This window comes from Triturus cristatus, chromosome 10, assembly GCF_964204655.1.
Source record: "Triturus cristatus chromosome 10, aTriCri1.1, whole genome shotgun sequence".
NCBI lineage: Eukaryota > Metazoa > Chordata > Amphibia > Caudata > Salamandridae > Triturus > Triturus cristatus.
This window is the reverse complement of record NC_140593.1, coordinates 501,544,004-501,563,522: the sequence shown is the minus strand read 5'-3', so window position 1 is coordinate 501,563,522 and position 19,519 is coordinate 501,544,004. Positions and strand designations below refer to the sequence as shown.

The 19,519-nt window shown below is 47.6% G+C and overlaps 1 protein-coding gene across 3 annotated transcripts in view; it reads right to left on the bottom strand.

Moving 5' to 3' along the window:
• The window catches only part of NCAPG2 (non-SMC condensin II complex subunit G2), a 403,487-nt gene that overhangs the window by 25,689 nt on the left and 358,279 nt on the right, over window positions 1-19,519 (bottom strand). For all 3 annotated transcript variants that reach the window (XM_085631953.1, XM_085631952.1, XM_085631954.1), the window contains exons 25-27: window positions 19,196-19,299; window positions 1,776-1,876; window positions 1,571-1,673 (exon numbers count right to left, since the gene is read on the bottom strand). In XM_085631953.1, the coding sequence (XP_085488079.1) occupies window positions 1,571-1,673; window positions 1,776-1,876; window positions 19,196-19,299 (308 nt within the window). The remainder of the gene's footprint in view (window positions 1-1,570; window positions 1,674-1,775; window positions 1,877-19,195; window positions 19,300-19,519) is intronic.

The following is a 19,519-nucleotide window of genomic DNA, read 5'->3' as shown; positions in this document are numbered from 1 at the left end:
CCAGCAAGCATTTTACCAATCAACTGGTTTTCTTCATACACTCGTTGCTGGTAAGCTCTGGAGCTACCTATCTCTTCTATAATAAAAAATTCTTTCAATTCATATTTAGCTTTAATTAGATATCTTTTATCCTCCTCTAACATTGCAGTCCGATTATTTACTGCCTTTGTTGCCTTTTCGACATTCTGTTGGAGTTTATTAATTTTTTCTCTCCTCTGTTTTGTTTGGGCGGCCGAGTAGGCTATTATTTGGCCCCTTAGAGCAGCCTTAAACCCCCCCCATACAGAGAATATGTCTGCCGTGTACTCATTTCTGTTAAAAAATTCCTTTATCCATTCCTCCGTATTATTCACCCACTGACTATCCTGTAAGAGAAGTCGATCCATCTGCCACTTGGATCTTGATCTCACCTTTTCGTCAATTTTGATCTCTACTTTTATTAGGGAATGATCTGGAAAAGGGTTTGTCATAATTTGTGTACTCTTATACCCCAAAGATTTAGTTATTAAAAAAAATCAATTCTAGATGCTGTATTGTATTTGTGGGAATAACAAGTAAATTCCATCTTAGAGGGATTAGCGTCACGCCAAGGGTCTATTAAAACATGCTCTGCTATTAAGCCTTCTAGCGCTTTCTTGGTTTGGGGTTTCAGCTCTTTTTTTGATTAACTTTTTGCAGAGTTCACTTCTTCCACCAGGTTTTCAACGCACACCAGGAGACACTCAGTGTCTCTCGTCTTTTCCCTGGATAAGAGCAACAGCCAAACGGTCCCAAGTGCAAGCCTACACTCAGTCACCTGATTCACTTTCACCTATTACTACAGTAGCAAAATGCAAAGGAACAACAATGGCTGGTGGTCGCTCCCCTTTACCTGAGCTCAGCAAGCTTCAGTTCACAGCGGCAGCTACCTTCAGCTCTTATGTATTGAGGCATCATGTCCAACTCCCTATTGCTGGAAATTGGGCACTTCTCTTCCCAGCTGCACTCCTGGGCACAGTTTACCCAACAACTGCCAAGTTTGGCCGCATCGCTACACACATTATTGGTGGGTAATCACTCAATACAAAAAGTTTTAAGTCACTCACTAGGGTAATCTCTCTTCTACTTGGATAACTGCACGTGCATGAATGATTACAATTCTAAGTGAGGCCAGTCCGCATCAGCACTTAAGATGCATGGAAGAAAGATCGTTAAAGTTTGTGTGCACCAGATCTGAAAAGCTGTCATTTATTCTTGTGGTTTGCTGGTACACCCCTGATTTTAATTTCAACTGTAATTTACGACGGCATCTGTTTAGCAGAAAATGTGGATACCATTTCAAATTTCACAAGATGCATTCATTTTCACTCATTTCAGAAAACAATCTTTGGCCCAGCGTATGGGCCCAAAACGTTAGGTTACAATACTTTAGACCAAATTCTAGTTGCTTAATAATCAAAACATGCCGTTTAGCACTAGATAATCTTGCCATTTTGGGCTGTATACCTTCATGTCCTACGTAGTGATCATGTCGTGATTGTCACCATGAAGTAAAACAAGTTACTGCAATTAATTACATATATTTTTATACCTTTCAAGGTTACCCGTGTCTTCCAATGTAATTTCCTCATATTTTTTCATCTTTCTAAAAATGGTTGTGGCAATATTTTTGCTGGAGGCATCCTTGATTTTACCTAGATGCAAAGCAAACCAAATACACAATTACTGTTTTGTCTTAAAGAGGAATGCACACACAAAAAACTTCTACAAGCAGATAATATGATATTAAAACTGACCTTTGTTTACTGCAAGCACAATGTACAAGGCTGCTGTAAGGCTTATAATTCCTTCTACTTCTTCAGAAACTATACAGTCCGCCAGCTCAGTTAAGAAGGACCTGTAAGAAAAATTTTGATTAAATAAGATCTTTTCATCACATTAAAATTATATTCAGCTATATGCATGCCTCACATGGAACATTACTGCTTCCACTCTTTACAGGATGTCTAGCTTAACAATACCTAATGGACAAAGTAACACGACTTAAGTATCCATAAAGGGCATATTCGCCCCCTTCAAACAACTAGACTGCAAATGACAAATGTTTGGTTTTAGCCAACTTATTAGTATTCATTTTAACAGCGTTCAAAGGATGATCCTGTGCCTATGAGGTTAAAAAGAGAATCACTGGCTGCATGTCTTAATTGTACATGACAAAAACCTTTTCTTTGACTTATAAAATAAGAAAAAAAAAATAATTTTGCATTATTTTTTAATTCAGCCAAGTTACTTTCAATTCCAAATGGCCAGAAGTCTGGTGTTTATATTTGGTACAGACTCATACATACTTCACAGGCTTAAGTGAAGCACATGGCTTAGAGTCAGTTACAGCACTTTGGTGCGACTGAGAAACACTGTTTAAGGAAAAGTACAAAGTAAGACCACTGATACTGGTACTGTTCAACCTGTTGGGCACCATCCAATAAGGGGTCCGTCAACTGAACCACAACCACTTGGGAGAAGGAATATAGGACTGGGAGATCCAAGACCGGGAACAGTTGTTACTGGAGGTCAACCTAGGGGAAGGGATTTCCAGAAGCCCCCTTGCGTCCTGATTGGTTTTCAATGCATACATGTGTCTAGCGGCTGGGATCATCATGCACCATCAATTTCGAGTTTCAGGTGTATGCTAATGAAACAGAGCTAGTAGTTAAGCTGGAGAAGGAATATGGAGAAGCAGTATCTAGACATCTGCATAGGGACTAGAGTTTGATTGTGAGGAGAAGATACCTCCAGGGGAAGTGGGTTACAGCTAAAGTGGGACGCACAAGGTAATTGAAAAGGAGGCGATGGAGGTGGGCGTATCCATTCAACACCTGTCATGAGGCGGCGGTCTGCTACACCAATAGGTCACAACTGGGTTGTTAACCTTTAGTTATGGCCATAACTTCAAGTGCATTAGCCTGAGTAAAATTTGCTCATAATTATCAACTGTGACCCAACAAGAAAACCTTGCCCCCTCGTGGTTGCATGGCGTGGGCGCTCACATGTTCATGAATTTGGGTTAGAAGTGTACTTCTCATTAAAGCTTAGAATTGCACGCACTTGGGAGACCACATGAGTCGCAAAATAAAGCAGTAGGTGTTGCCTACAAGTCCTGAGAAAAAGATCTTTACTACCCCTGCCAGATAGCAGTGGTTCTTGATGGCCAGTTAGGTGCTGTGAAGGTGTAAACATAAACGTAACGTAACAAGTGTATCTGTAAAGCACATGTATCACCCAAGGGTTTTAAGGCTGCCCAACTCAATGGTACTCCTTTTATTGACCTCAGACGGATGAAAGGCTGAGTGGACTCGCCGGGATTTGAACATGGGACAGACCCATACAGTGGACGCATTAGTCCACTGAGCCACCAAACCAGGACACTTTGAGACATCTGGAACATGTTTTGGACTATTCGCAGATCTCAGTCAAATTAGACATGGAATAGCCCCTTACTGTTAAGAAGATCGGAGTACATCTGGAAGGAGGTACTTTGCAGACAAGGTTGGAGCATAATGGAACAATTGCCCTTCAGAAATTAAAAAGGAAAAACAAAAATAAAAAACAAAAATCACACGATAAAAATAAAGTTCTTGAAAAGAAAAACACTGCAAGACTTTCAGCTAGATGAGCCCAAGTAATGTACGGCCGTGGGCCTATGCATGGCTAAATGTGTAAGTCATGATATGATATCTACCTTTGCGCTATATGCCTGAATAAACCAGTCTCAGACGAAAAAGTTCCAGGCTCCAACAACATACTATAGCCCGTAAGCCTAGTTCAGATGCTATAGCTTTTAAAAGAGGAGAAATGGTCAAATCATTTTAGATTGAGTAAGTACGGTACTGAACCCTTCCCGTTCACGTTTTTATACACAAAACAGTGCTTCTCATGGTTGTAAGAATGGTGGACGTAAGAAAAAAATGTAATCACTAAAAAAAAAAACATTTTCCAGGGTGAAAGGTGAGGCTAATAGTAAAGTTTTAAATAGAGGTATTCATAAATCCCATGGTTTAGTTAACTTTAAAGTATTTCTGTTTGAGCAAAGTCAAACAGAGCACTGCAACTGATATATGACTGCTCATGGGTAAAAGGCTACAGTTAACATTTTGAGTCTCTCGATAAGAGGTCAAACAATATGCCAAGGTTTGGCTCAATATCACAGAAGTTCAGTCAATTCACATCTTTAGGTGCCCATAAACATTGGCTTAACATGCATTTAAACTTACATTTCTGGGGTCGGGCTAGTCGGGGCACAAGATTGTTGAGTTTTTCCATCGAGCCCCATCTCGTGTTCAAACTCTTTACTTTTTTTTTTTATAAACACTTTATTGATTACCGCAATATACCAGATGCATAGAATAAGCAAGAGTCACTCGATACAGTCTGTTTTGTTCTTTTCCCTTAGTACATCAATTACAATATATATGCTCACACAGAAGTTCTGTTTCCATTGTCCTGTATGCTATAAACACGAGAAAAAGGGGCAAGGGTCGCATTCTGTGGTAAGAATGCTACCTAGCAAATAGTGTAAACGGTCTATCATTAGCGTCTTTACAAAGTTGTGTAAATGAACATTCAACTGATAGGAACTTATGCAAACTCCTTGTCCCCCCCCTCCCAGCCATCCCTACCCCACTCCTGGTCGTTCTTACTTCAACTGACACGGTAATCGTAAGTGGTCTATGTGCGTTATTCTCCTAGGGGATTTAATTTTCATGGCAAGAACATCGTTTCTCGGGTCCCAGGGCCTGATTCCGAAAGGCCATAAGGCATCCTTGCGTATTGCTGGGTCGGGATAGCTTATGTAGGGGACAGGTCAAGTGTTTCCAGTTCAATTATCATAGCCTCCCACTCCAGTGAGAAGGGCTGCTTCCTTAGCCATCTCTCTACTTCTCTGTGAAGAGCTGCACCCTTCGCCCGTCCCCACTGAAGCATGTCAGTTTGCCAAACAGTGACTGCCGGGCATCTGGGGGACTTCCACCTCATAGTGAGAACTCTGATCGCTAAGATGAGTGCTAGGTCCAAGAACTTTAACCGCACCTTTTGCACCCCTGAGCGCCTACGAAGGCCCACCAGGCAGTTCAGGGCCTCATCCGGAACCGGAAGTTGCGTTACTACCGTCAATGAGTGGCGAACTCTCCCCCAGTAACCCCGTATGCAGGGGCAAGACCACAGCATATGGATAAAGTCCGCCTCGTCTCCCCTACAGTGGGGGGAGTCTGGAAACATGCGATGTATCTTTTTCGGGGTGAGGTATGACCTATGAAGGATCATCGTCTGAATAAATTTGAGTTTCGCATTACGCGATACTTTTTTGGGGTGCTCCAGCATACTCTTCCATGCTTTATCCATGATCTCAACTCTAGAGTCCTCCACCCAGTGCGCCCTAAGGGAGGTAAGTGTAATTGCTGCATGTGCCCTGACTCCAGTGTATAGCCAGCATACTAAATGCCCCCCGGGACCCATATAGTAGAATAGGTGTACCAAATCATGTTGTGGGGGTTCAGTCCTCTGTGGGGCCCATGTGGTTCTGATGTAATGCGTCACAGTAGCGTGTAAGAGATATAAGCGTGAGGGTGCTGCCGTGGCCTGCATGAAGGAGTCGTGATCCAGCATGGTGCCATCCCCAAAGAACTCCCCCACTTCTTCAACCCCATTGTCTGTCCAGTCCCGTATTCTGGTCTTCGTGAGTCTGCCGTGCGGTGTAGGGATACCTAGGATGGGAATGTTCGCGGCGCAAGGGATCACCGTAGATGTACAAGATAGGGCCTTTCTCCAGCATAATAGGGCAGTCTTCATTAGGGGAGGACAGTCTGGGGGAATCTTAGCCCTCGGCAACAGCCAGGAATGCTGCTCCCCTCGATCTAGCCGCTGCAGCGTGAACCCAATCTCCTGCAAATTCCTTCCTGCGGTCCAGTATGAGAGCCACTGGAGCTGGCTTGAGTAGTAGTCAGGGACTCCCAGGTCGCCATTGTGTGTTTCCAGTTGGAGCTTCCGAAGACTTAGTCTGCGGCCGGCACCCCAGATAAGACTCACCAGTATAGTGTTCAATGTGTTAAAAATGGACTGCGGGAGGATCACGGGTAGATTCACAAAGTAGTATAATAGGCGAGGCAGCATCACCATTTTTGAGATCGCGATCCGTCCCATCACCGATAAAGGTAGAGAGGACCAGAACCCTACACTATCACGGAGCCCCGTTATTGCCCGCTGTATATTGCCCTCTATTTGATCCTCCTGTGTTCTATAGACCTGGATAACTAGGTACTTAAAGGTGGTAGGAGTTACCGGTAGGGTATAGGTGCCGAACTGCAGGCGGGTTAGATGTGGTACATCTTGGAAGAAATAGCTCGCCGATTTCTCAGGGTTTATGGCCAGGCCCGACAGTCGCTCAAAGGTGGCAAATATATCAGGGAGAGGGGCCTTATCAGTGGTCAGGTCTCGTAAGTATAGGAGTATGTCATCTGCATAGATGGATATTAGGTGGCACACTCCATCGATAGGAATGCCAAGCCGGTCCGCGGGCTCTAGTGCAAGGACAAATAGCAGGGGGGATAGAGGGCATCCCTGCCTCGTGCCTCTGTAGATATTATATTGGTCTGAAATGTAGCGACCTGTGCGAGCTCTGGCCGTAGGGGACGTATATAATAAGCGGACCCATTTAAGTTATGTGTCCGGAAATTCAAACCGTCTCATGAAGTCCCAGGAGAGGGAGTCGAATGCCTGTTTGAGGTCCAGTGCCATACACCCTGCCTATTGGTAAGCACGTGGGGTGACCTTCATTACATAATATAGCCGTCTGGTGTTCAGAGGTGCTGCGGAAACCGCACTGGTCCCTGTGGATAAGCGTAGTAAGACAGGGTTGTATGCGATTAGCAAGGGCCTTGCTTAGAATTTTATATTCTGTAGATAACATAGAGAGGGCTATGTAGTTAGACATCTCTAACCCGTCTCGCCCTGGTTTGGTATGGACGTGACCAATGCCTGCATGGTGGAATCTGGCAGGTGGCCAATCTCAAAAGCAGTCTTGAATACGGCCTCCAGCGCGGGAACCAAAGATTCAGAGTAGGTCTGGTAAAATTCTACAGGGAGCCCATCCATCCAAAGTGTCTTATTACGGTTTAGACCCTTGATTGCAGCCTGGATCTCTTGTTGAGTTATAGGACCATCTATCTCTTTCTGCACCTCATCATATAGCACTGGGAAGGGGAGGTCTTGTAGAAACTCAGTGATTGAGGAGCTTTCTACCGGAGCAGGGGGTGCATAGAGTGCTGCAAGGTGGTCATGGAAGGCCGCATTTATTTCTTCTTGTGTGTAGACTATATATCCTGCTAGGGTTCGGATTCTAGTTATGATTGGCGGGTCTGGTCTGTCTCTAACAATGTGGGCAAGTAGTGCACCTGATCTACCTGCTTCGGTGTGTTTTCGTTGGAGAAATGCCCTGTAGTCTATTGTCCGTAGTGTCTCCAGTGTTTCCACATGCTCTATGTGTGCGGATTGCAATGCCTCCTGTTTGTCAGGGTCTGACACTGCCTCCCTCTCCAGTGCGTGTAGCCTGTGTTCAATGTCTTGCAGCCTTTGGTGTGTCTCTTGTCTAGATCCCACTAACTGTCCAATCATCGCCCCCCTCACCACCACTTTCAGCGCATCACGCTCGATCAAATTAGAGGAGGCTGTGTTCCAGTTTTCAGCCAAGTAATTGGTGATAGTGTTAGATAGAGTCGTACGGAATGGGGCATCTTCAAGTAGGTGTGGATGTAGCTTCCATGTGGGGACTGGGGTAGGCACCATGCCCCAACGGAGTGTGAGCTCGAGGGGGCTATGATCAGAGAAGGTCTTTGCTAGATATGTGGAGTGGTGGGCCTTCACTATGATGGATCTCGAACAGAGGAACCTGTCGATTCTGGTGTGGAGACTGTGTACCGGGGAGTAAAAGGAATATTCCTTGTGTGTTGGGTAAAGGCTGCGCCACACGTCAGAAAGTGTCCACCCACTTGCCCATGTTGTGAATTGCTCCGCTAGTTTGCTAGCGTTCGTGCCATGTAGGGCGGGGGCGGGGGGGGGGGGGGTTTGACCTGTCGAGCTCCGTGTCCAGTACCGCATTCCAATCCCCACCCAGTATCCAGGGTATACCGTCCCAGTCTGCTAGGACTGCACCCAACGTACCCAAGAAACGGTCCTGGTCGAAGTTAGGGGCATAAATGCTGCCGAGGACCACCGGGGAGCCATCAAGGGTGCCCTTCACCAGGATGTGTCGGCCCATGTCATCTACCCGGCGCTCCAGTTCAAGAAAGGGTACCCCGTGGCGTATCCAAATAGTCGCTCCCCTAGCAAAGGCGGAGTAATTGGTGGAATAAATATGTCCCCTCCATTTTTTCAGCATCTTTTGTGTTTCAGATTCGGTTAGGTGGGACTCCTGAAGGAACGCCACCTGTGTCTTGTGTCGAAGGCAGAATGCATGAATACGGGGCCTTTTCTGGATTGCACCTAGTCCCCGTACATTCCATGTGATTAAGTTAAACGACCCTGTTGTGTTAGTGTTCCCTGCCATGTTTCATATATACTGTGGAGCTCCCATACTCGTGGAGCCAGTAGAGCAGACCTGACCAGGAGACCCCTTTCCCATAACCTTAACAAAACTTGGCACAGCGCCTAAACTGCGCTGGGCCCAACAGTGTAGTACCAATAGTACGAAACAAATAACGGTGCGTACGCTAGCAGGGAGGAAGCCAACCCCATACCTGATACCCTAGCGGCCCGGGGGGGGGGGGGGGGTTGGGAAGTGGGGGTGGGGGGGGGGGGGGGGGGGGGGAGTGCATGCAGATGTGGTGGGGACATTGTTATTGGCATGATCAATCATAATGGGGAGTACCACGAAGCCCCTCCTCAGATAGCGCATATCCCAGATGTATCAGAGTGCAACAGTTATATCAATAGGACATAAGGCTGTAGCTCCACCTACCCCAAGATTGAACCTCAGAGTTCATCAGCATACACATAAAGCATTACAGGATACAATAATATCTCAGGCGCAGAGCACACGCCAGTAGCAAGGGCAAGTCCCACAGCCTCCGACTCTGGTGTCATTGACTCGTCCCCTATATTCAGTTGTCGGTCATATCATCGGCTGCCCTTGGTGTGATCGTGGGGAAGAGAATTGCACTGTGTTCAGAATCCGATTGAGTTGTACTGTCCTCTGAGTCAGTAGAGATTTTGTGCGAGTCTTCACGGAAGGCACCAGCAACCGCAATCGCTCCCTCCTGGTCTTGTCGCTGTTGTTCTCGTGATGGGCCGGCGCCTCCTTTACTCTGGTCGGGGTACTGAGTTCGGCGAGAGGTCCTTTTCAGGAGTGCGTCTGAATCCTGCAAGGAGATACCCGGGTTGCTGCTTTGGCTAGAACCGATGCACATTACTTCCAACCATTCCTCGACATCTGCTGGGCTTTCAAAAAAGTGGGTTTTCTGGTCATGTATAACCTTCATCCGGGCAGGATATAAACGTGCGTATTTGAGTTGTGCTTTCTGTAGTTTTTTCTTCACAGCCTGGTAGGATGATCTTTGTCTCTCTACCAACACTGTGTAGTCGGGATACAAGGATATACGGTAGTTTTCATACTGGATTAGTACCTTTCCTCTAGCTTTCTGTAGTAGGACGTCGCGGTCTCTATAATTAAGTGTTTTCCCCAATCAGAGGGCGGGGCGGCGCACCGGTCCTGGGTTGTCCCGTCGGAATTCGATGAGCCCGTTCCACACAGAAGTACGGGGAAAGTCCTTCAGATGCCACATGATCTCTGAACCATGTCTCCATGAAGTCTGCCGCCCTATTCCCTTCACAGCGTTCCGGCAGTCCAATGACACGGACATTATTGTGTCGGTTTTTGCCCTCCGCATCCTCCACCCGATCCAGGAGCGTAGTCACCTGCTTTTGTAGTTGTTGCAATGTGGATGAGTGTTCCACTACTCTGGGGGCAACGTCAGTGATAGATTAGCCGTGGTCTTTGACCGTGTCCGCCAGTTTATTATGGTCTGCCTTCAGCAGCGTGAGCCCCGTGGCGAGCGTACCCATTTGTAGTTCCAGCGCTGTTCTAGAGTCTCGGATCTCCTTGAGAATGAGGTCCAGTTTATCCGGTGGCTCTTCTGTATGTCCAGTCGATGTTGCCCCTGACGAGGAGGGCCTATTAGTGTGGCCCGTCATGGTGGAAGAGTGGTCAGGGCCTTGTTGTCCTTCCAGCGTCTTCGCCCGAATCCTGCCCATGACGCAACCTTGCAACCAGTCTTCGTACTAAGCCGTCTCTATGGTCGGGTCCACGGGGACTCCGGTAGTGTCTCCAGTAGTGTTATGGCGCAGCCTAATTGCGTTTCAGCGCACCCTGGATGAGTATCGCCGCTGGGCCTGGGAGTCAGGGGGGGCCGTATCCCGCTGTGTATGTCCAGGCAGAGCAGGTAGAACCAGCGTTCATGGACAGTGGTGTCCGAAAGTTGTTAGGTGATATGGCACCACAGGGCCCCCCTGTATGGTGTTCGCTATGTGTGACGCCTCAGTACGTGTGTAATATGCTCGGTCCACCGTAGGGGAATGCGTCCATCGTTGTTGTACTCCGGTAAAGGACAGCGGCAGGGGCGCCCAGGGTCCCCCGTCAGCCAGCTCTACACCGTGGGTTGTACTGGGAGAAGACGTCTTGGTATCCGCCTGCAGCCACCCCTCCCCAGCCCCCCCGGGGCCCCATGTCAATCCGGCAACCCTCTAGGTCCAGGCAGTCCACAGACAGAAGAAAAGGGGTCGGGGTTTTACACTCCGGTTCACCTCGCTTTGAGCCTCACCACGAGGCTCAATGGCAGTCCGCAGGGGTCCTACGCGGTACCGTGGCACTATACCTGGAACTGTACTGATCATTGACAGGTTGCCCTGTCGCTTCTCTGTGCCTTCCCAGTCGCACCTCCTCCGGGGGCCAGTCCGGTCCATGGGCTGTGTGTCTTTCCGCTGTGAGCCTCCAGCATTCCTCCGCTGTGCAGCCGTACCAGGAAACTACATGGCGCAGGAGCCAGGTCAACGTACCCCACCACCGCCGTCTCCGCTTCAGACCCACGTTGCAGCGCCCGTGTTCTGCTGCAGGTCTTGGCCGCTTTCCAGGCGCAGCCCGAGTAGGCCCGCGCCAACCTCCTCTTCGCAGGATTAACGGCTCCCGGGTCCCAGCAGGCCTCAGATCTGGGGCCCGAGCGCGTGAGTCAGCGCAGGCGCCTCCGGAGGCCCACTCACCGCGCTAGGTCACGACAGGCTCGCTCCTGGGTGATGACGCTCCCGGCCCGATGCGGAGCCCTAGGCCGCTCCCCCGCCAGGCCGTCCGCCCCATAGCCACTGTCCAGTAGGGGGATCAGGCCCGCACTCATTTTTCGGAGGTGGGTGTGGATCTTGCAGGGTGCCGCCGGATGGGCGAGGAAGGGACCCAAAATCCCACACCAAGTGCAGGTCCCGGGCGGGAGCGCGCCCAGGCGCTCGTCCCGCGCTGGGGCGCCCTTGTCACTCAAGGTCCCGGTCTCCGCTCGGGTCTAACAACCGACAGGCCCCTGGCAATATCCGCATCGGAGTGCCGTTAGTCGAGCAGCCAAACGCACTCAGCCGTGCTGAGGGCTGCGGGGCTCCCAGATGCTTGTCTCCCGGCCACAAAAGTCTGCGGTACGGCAAAGGATGATTAGATTCCCCCCCGGAGGGTCCGGAGCTCTACTGCTCTGCGACCGCCATGACAGGCGGTTAGCCACGCCCCTCCTCAAACTCTTTACTTTTTCGCCAAATACAGGTGACCCAAAATCATGCAACAGAAAAAGAGGTGGCTATCTAGTCATTTAAACCTTGGTCTTCGGCTCCATGGAGGCCTTGTAAGTCCAAATGATGGTCGTTGGGTCCAACTGTGATTCCCTCATCATGAGACAGGAGTGTAAGCACTGAACTGCCAGAAACATGTGACCAGGATGTATCCTGGAGACATTTTAGAGCACCTTGGCCCACAGTTAAGCAGTAGCTATGAACAAGACCGTTGGATGATTTTGAGAGAGATGGATGGGCCAAAGGACGCCCTGGAGAAAGGGGTGAAGCATCTTGCACAGCACTCTTGCACTTACACCAAATTACTTGTCACTCACAAGTGTCTCAATCCCCGTTCCTTTGGGAAAGACTGGAGCAGGATATACACAGAGATGAGATTCAGTTACTGCTTAGAACTGCCTCCTCATCAACATACACTTCTGGCTGGTGAATTTCCTTTGCCTATAAAGCCAATGACATTTTTGAAAGTGTTGGACCTGATCCCCTCTGCAATGCCACCCCAAACATTTTGCCCTCGCCCCTTCTGTTTTCTGAACCTGTTTTGGTGGCTTTTAGGAACCTGTGCACTTTACTTATGCTAACCAGTGTCAAATGGCTTGTGCTCTCTACTTAAAAATTGATACAATTGGCATATACCCAATTAGCATATTTAATGTACATATATGTCCTTAGTAAAATGGTACTACAGGTACCCAGGGCTGGTAAATTAAATATTACTCTTGGGCCTGTAGCAATCCTGAAGCTTTGGGCTCTTCGCAACCGTGAATGGGCTTGATTGCAACAAGATCTTTCTGCCCATTGCTGACCACCAACGCAAATCTCCGGTGAACTGGACTCTTCATGCTATAGCGACGACCGGCAACGCGGGACCTACACTTCAAGCTACAGCATCAACAGCTGTGGTTACAGCAGACGCGAAGTTCTAGCAACTACCGTCAATGACGCCCGACAGGGTGTTCGCACGTAAGCGACGACCATCCGTGACATGCAGGCTGCTCTTTACGGTACAGCAACGACCGTTTGCAACGCTATCCCTGCCCCTCACTACCTTCTTAACTGCAAATGGAACTCTTTACACTTGACTTTAAATGGTAACTTTTTCAGTCGGACAAACCTGGTTTCTGTATCCGGCCCGTGCTGCACCTCGATCGGACTGTACTTGTAATATGCACCCAGTCTCACACATCCAGATAACAGTGAGTGGTGCTTTGTGCTTTTAGGTGCTATACTAACAGTAAATCCTTGAAACTGCACATCTCCGGTTCCACTGATTGGATTTTTTTTCTTCGTTTTGGTGTCAAATAATGTATTCAATTTCACTCTATTTTTCTAAATTAGTGTGGAATGTTTCTTGCATTGTGTTTTCACTATTACTATTTGTGTGTTGCATAAATACTTTACACGTTGCCTCGAGGTTAAGCCTGGCTTCTTTTGTGCCAAGCTACCAGAGGGCAAGGCACAAGTTAATTTATTGACTTTTGTGGTTCACCCCGACAAGGATTGTGGCTGTTGTTTGAGGAGGGCTTACACTACCCTCAACCAACAACCCAATTTCTCACATAAAGTGTCTTACCTTAATAGACTGCCGTGGCAGAGAAAAAAAAGACAACTTTATTTTGCATCTAGGCTGCTCTAAAAAGAAATGGGGGACAGGGCTAGAGAGGAGGACCTTGCTGAAAAAGCAATCTAAGAAAGAAGGTGAAAGGCCTTTTCAGATCAATCACCGGCAATCCATGCACACCTATATCAGAAAATCAAAAGGATTGAAACAGCTATACAGTCAAAGAAGCAGAAAAATGGAAGGTCTTCATAACTAAGCTCTGTAAGTTGAGAAAGCATTGTTGGTGTAATCTACTGGAGGTCCGGAGTCAAACAACGAAGGATGAATTATAAACAGGATGACAGAATGTAAAGATTGTGAAATCGACAGCTAAGTGAGGCTAGAGCAATGCTGCAAGATGGTAGACATCATTAGCCTCACTGATGCAGTTTCAGATTCACTTTATCACTAGAGCTCATCCATCTTGCCTCAAAGTCTGATTTACTTTACTCATGATCATTACAAATCCCAGAGAACCTCTTGACATTAAAAACACTTCTGTGGTACGAGAGTTGGGAAGACAAAAAATACAAAATATGTAAGGGTCCATTTTATGCTTCAACACTACTAGGCAAAACTATTAATTTGGCTTCTCTGTATGAATTAAGAACAGTCAACTGTCACCGGTGTAGGAAGCTGGCTCTGTATATACAATATGAAAGGAAGGTATAGTGTGCACAGAGTCCAGTGGAACCCAAACAGTAGGCAGAGGTAAAAGTAGATAATACCTTACTCTCTTTCTGTGGTATAGTGTGGGTAAGCAGTAAGGCTTTATCAGAGGGTAGTGTTAAGCATTTATTGTACACACTCAGGCAAGAAATTATGTCACACACTCAAAGACTAAACTCAGACCAATTTGTTTATGTAAAAATGTTATTTTATTTTTAGAACCAAGCCAGGCCTAGTGCAGGTAAGTGAAATCATACTTTGCAGGTATATTGCAGTTGAAATACATTTCAGATGCAGTTGAATGCAATTGGTTTATTTAAAGGTAAGTCAAAATTACTTTATAGTTACTTTTGAGACGACCTTGTACATTACTATTCAGATTACTTTTTAAGTAACTTTTCTACTCAGTGTGATACGCCTAGATATCACACTGGGCATTTCCTAAAGAAAAGGTAAGTAATTCAGTTTTTATACATTTGCAGTTTTTCAAGGTTTCATACAAACCAACTCCTCACTTAGAAGACTTTTCACAGAGAACAGTCAATGCAGTCCTATAGGATCAGTGTTATCGGTTTCACAGTAAATACTTTGGAGTTGGTATTCTGGGGTTAGAACCAGGGTTCCCCCAGGGTCAAGGATGCACTTTCAAGGCACCCTCAGCAGCACTAGATGCGGAGTGCTGTGGCCCAATGTTATCCAACAGAGGATTGGGGGCCTCTGGTTGGTGACCGCTCATGAGCAGGCCACAAGGTTGTTGGAGCAAAGCTCCTGGTGTTAGGCCCAGGGCAAAGGGGGATCCAATTTTGCACACTAGGTGCACCCACAGTGGCACAGGGGCGGCCGGGTGCAGGGTGCTGTTTGATGTTGGGTGCCCTGTTGATTTCAATGGGGAATCTCCGGTTGCAATACACACTGCAGGCTCGGGACGAAGATATTCTGGAGGCGACCAGCGGTTGGAGAGGTAAGTTGGGATGCCTGGGGATGCTGAGACACCGTCAGTTGAGCCACCCAAGGCCGTGGGACGTCGGGTGCAGGGGTGTCTTTTGGTGTCTGGTTTTTCTTATCGGCCCTGGTCGGGGGATCCTCCAGAAAGGGGCTGCAGGCGTCGGTTGGCGATATGAGGCAGGTCAGGGATCACCAGATCCCAGGTCAGGATCGCCGAGGAGACCTCCTCATGGTGTTGGGCCACTCGAACTCGGGCCGTGTGCTTTGGGTGCAGAGTTGTGCAGTCTCGCGGATTTGGCTGGAGCAAGAGTCTGTTGGTGAGCAAATCTCGTGCTCACGGGAGACAACATTTTGATTTGGGAAGGCAGGGCAGGTCCTCCGGGTTCTTGGGGGCTGCTGGACACACCAGAATTTCGCTGGAGCAGGTTCGAGGTTGGGACAGCCCGGTAGGGCTGAGCCAAGTCAGTTGGTGTCCTCCTCCTCTTCTTTTAGCACGGCTTCTTTGGTCCTTCTTCTCTCTTCTTGTATGATAAGGCAAGGATAGGGGTTGCCCGTAAGTACTAGAGTTAGGGGAGTTACAGGTAGGTACAGGTGTGAACCAATTGCGTGCCTTCCTTGGGGTGGATACACCCCCTATTATGGCACCCTCCAGTGGGAGGGGGAGCATAAGCCTCTCTCTGGTTGGCTGGGTCCTCCCATCTGCAAGATGGTGGGGACCGAGAATTGTGCTTCACCTCGCCTCCCCCACTTGAGGGGTGGGGTTGGCAAAGGTGGGCACACCTCTCCTCCTAACTTGGCTTTCCTGCTGATTCTCCCGCTCAAAGTGGGGGTGAGAACCAGTGGGGGCCAGTTGCTGTGAGCAGCAAATAGCTGGGGTAGCTTACAAATCCTGGTGACGACCCTACGGTTCTCTGAATTACTGTCTGTACATGCTATTCAATATATGAAACCCTGATGAAGTTCCTCTGTGACAGGAACAAAACGCGTTGGCTGATTTTAAATCATATGGAATTATTCTTCTTTAATAAAAGAAGATGATGGACTAACTTGTGATCGTGAATTCAATTCTGGTGCACCTTCCATTTTTAAGTGTATCATTCCTACTGTTTCTCAGTGGCGGCAAGAGCTGGTATAGGATTGCACAGGACAATATAATTTAAATTGCGGGGTTTGAGGTGCAGAACCTATGGTCAGCCGCTGGTAGTTTTGTGAATAAATAAATGGCAAACTTAACCCCTTCGCTGCGGCGGAAATTCCGCCGCAGCGCTGGGTGGGAGGGGGGGGGGGGTTTGGGGGCAGCGAGGTGGCGCTGTGCTCATGACGGAGTGGTTCCGTCATGACTCCGCCCACGCCGCTAATCGCCCGCACAGGCGGGGAATTAGCGCCGCGTGGGCGGCGCGGCCGCCAACGGCCGCAGCATGACGGAACCACTCCGTCATGAGCACACGGCAACCGTGGCTCATGACGGCGTGGTTCCGTCATGAGCACGGAACGAGTTAAAGCAATAATTTCTGTTATTTTCTCGCATCCTGTTCCTTCAAATATTTTCAGATCCAGAGTTTCTATTTAAAATAGAGTACAACATGCTCCATACAAAAATCATAGTGGTGGTGTTAGAACTAGGGGTCTCTAGCTGGCAATAGTTTGCACCTTTGTCCAAATAGGGACCCTTTCTTCTGGTCAGGGTAAGGGGGCTACACTCCTAAAATAACCCCTGCTCAACCCTGTGGTAGCTTGGCACGAGCAGGAAGGCTTATCTCAGAGGCAGTGTGTAAAGCATTTGTGAACACATACAGTAATACAGTGAAAACACTACAGATGGACACCACACAGGTTTTATAAAAATAAGTATTCTTTATATAGACTTAACACAAGACCCAAAACGAAAAAAAATCCACAATACTGTAATCAAAAATAGGCTTAAAGATGGTAGAAATAGCTTAGTTCAAGTTGATGGTAAATGCGACACGTTTCCCACAAAGTACCTGAAATGCGTAACGCAAAACAAAAAAGGGTCACAGGGAGGGTGATGCGTCGGCTTCTGGCTTCAGGGGAGGTGAAGCGTCTGTTCCTCAGTGCTTGCGCAAAGTAGGCGATGCGTCTGCTCCTTACCGGAGAGTAGGTGATGCGTCGATCTCTTACTGCGTTCCGCTTACGATGTGACAAGATGGCGCCTCGAAGCGATACGATGCGATGAGACAAGATGGCGCCCTTGATGCAACAACGTGAAGACGATGCGTGCTCGCCCGACGGCGAACTCTGTATCTTCTGATCCGCAACAGGCCCTGCGACACGCTTCTCCGGTGATGCGTCGGCGACCCTTGCGGTGGCGACACGCTTCTCTGGTGATGCGACGACCAGCAGCTGCAACGGAGACACGCTTCTTTGGCGATGCGGCGGCGACCTCTATGGCGGCGACACGCTTCTCTGGTGATGCGTCGGTAACCGCTGCGGCGGTGACATGCTTCTTCTCGTTGCGTCGCGCTTCCAGCTCCCAACAACATGCAGGCTTCTGCAGACAAAATCCTCAGCAAGGGAATTCAGGGGAGAGCTGGTGGTGAATTCTTGTATCCCTGAGACTTCAGCAGGAGGCAAGCACAGTTCAAGCCCTTGGAGATTCTGCTTCAAGATGATGAAAGTTGCAATAAAAGTCTTTCCCCTTTCCTTGGCAATAAAGAAACCACTGCAGGCCAACCCAAGAAAATAGCACACTGGCACAAGGGCAGTTCAACTCCTTCAGCTTCTCTGGTTCTTCTCCTTGGCAAAGGTCAGTCTTGTTCCCAGAAGTGATCTAAAGTTTTTGGGTCTGGGCCCCAATATTTATACTAGCAAATCCTTTGTCCTCTGAAGGCAGAGGGTGCCTGGCCAAAACCAGTTCTGTTCAGCTTCCTGGCAGAAGGTGGAGACAGCATTGTTGAAAGCAGACCTGGCCCAGGTAGCTGAAAGGAAATCTCCGCCCCCCACTCTCTATGCAGCCATGGTCCTATTCAGCCCAGCCCTGACTCATCAGACTGCTGGAGCACAAGCCCTCCTGTCACTCACAAACCAGACATGCAATACACAACCTAGCAGAGGCAGCTGGATGGTTAGGCAAGAAAATACCCAATTTCTAAAAGTGATATTTTCAAACACAGAATGTAAAAATCACCTTCACTAAAAGATGTATTTTACCATTCTAAGTTCAGGCATACTAAATTTGTTTCTCTACCATGTTCCCTGGGATAGTTCGGATTATAAGATGTTATAACCAAACTGCCCATTCCGGCCTATGGGAGAAGGTAGCCTTGCAATAGTAAAAAACGCAAATGGCTGTAATTCACTATCAGGACATGCCACACACACCAGGGCATGTCCTATCTCTTACGTACAATGCAACCTGCCCTTGGGCCTCCCTTAGGGGTGGCTAACATGTAGAAAAGGGAAGGTTTAGGGACTAGTAAGTGGGTGCACTTACCAAGTCAGTATGGGAGTAGTGGGCTGCACAGTGGCTCTGCAATGGCAGGCCTGAAAAACACTTTACAAGCTGCTTCTGTGGGTGGCACAACCAGTGCCGCAAGCCCACCAGCAGCATTTGATTTACAGGCTCTGGGCACACATGGTGCTGTACTAGGGTCTGACAAATAAATTAAATAAGCCGATCATGGAGTCACTAATCCATTACATCAATTAGACATAGGGAGCACTTGCACTGTGGCACTGGATTGCAGTGGCAAAGTGCTCAAAGCATCTAAACCAGCAAAACATGTCAAAAACAGAGGAGGCAATCCGTAAAAAAAAAAATGAAAGGAAGACTCACGCCAATGGTACCAGGTTAACAGGTGGGATATGCCAAAGAACAGAGTTGAACAAAGAAAACTTTTGGAAGCTACAGAAAAGCTACTGGACAGAAGCTAAACACCATTCTTGATGCACATTTCTGACAACTCAACCAATCAAAAGCAGCAGTTCTACTTATTTCATTGACTATTGCCTGTATTAGTCTTCAGCATGAGTAGTGGGTGCGACATTTACCAAACTTAAGCTTTTAAAAAAAAAGCCAACCTAATAGTGCAGCTGTAAGTGAATCTCTTCACTACTGAAGGCACCTAATACTGGCATCTTACAAACATAAATGACACTGAAAAATATAGTATTTACCTCATGACGTTTGATGATCTGGCTATTATTGTCATTAAGCAACAAGAAAGCGGTGGCAAATGCAAACACGTTTCTGGCACAGCAAATTCTTCAATATTCGAAATCTAAAGGAAAATAATATTGTATTCAATATCAAAAAAGAGACAGACCAAAATGAAAGAAAAAAATGTGTTTGGAACCAGAATGGCTTAAGCTATAGCGATAATTTTATTTGCCATTTCGCAACTCATAAATACTTTTCCAAAAGAGTATCAACACGGATAGAACTGGACATTAGAAAAGCAGTAGTTGGCAACGGATAAAATACCCCCACCACTGTTGAGT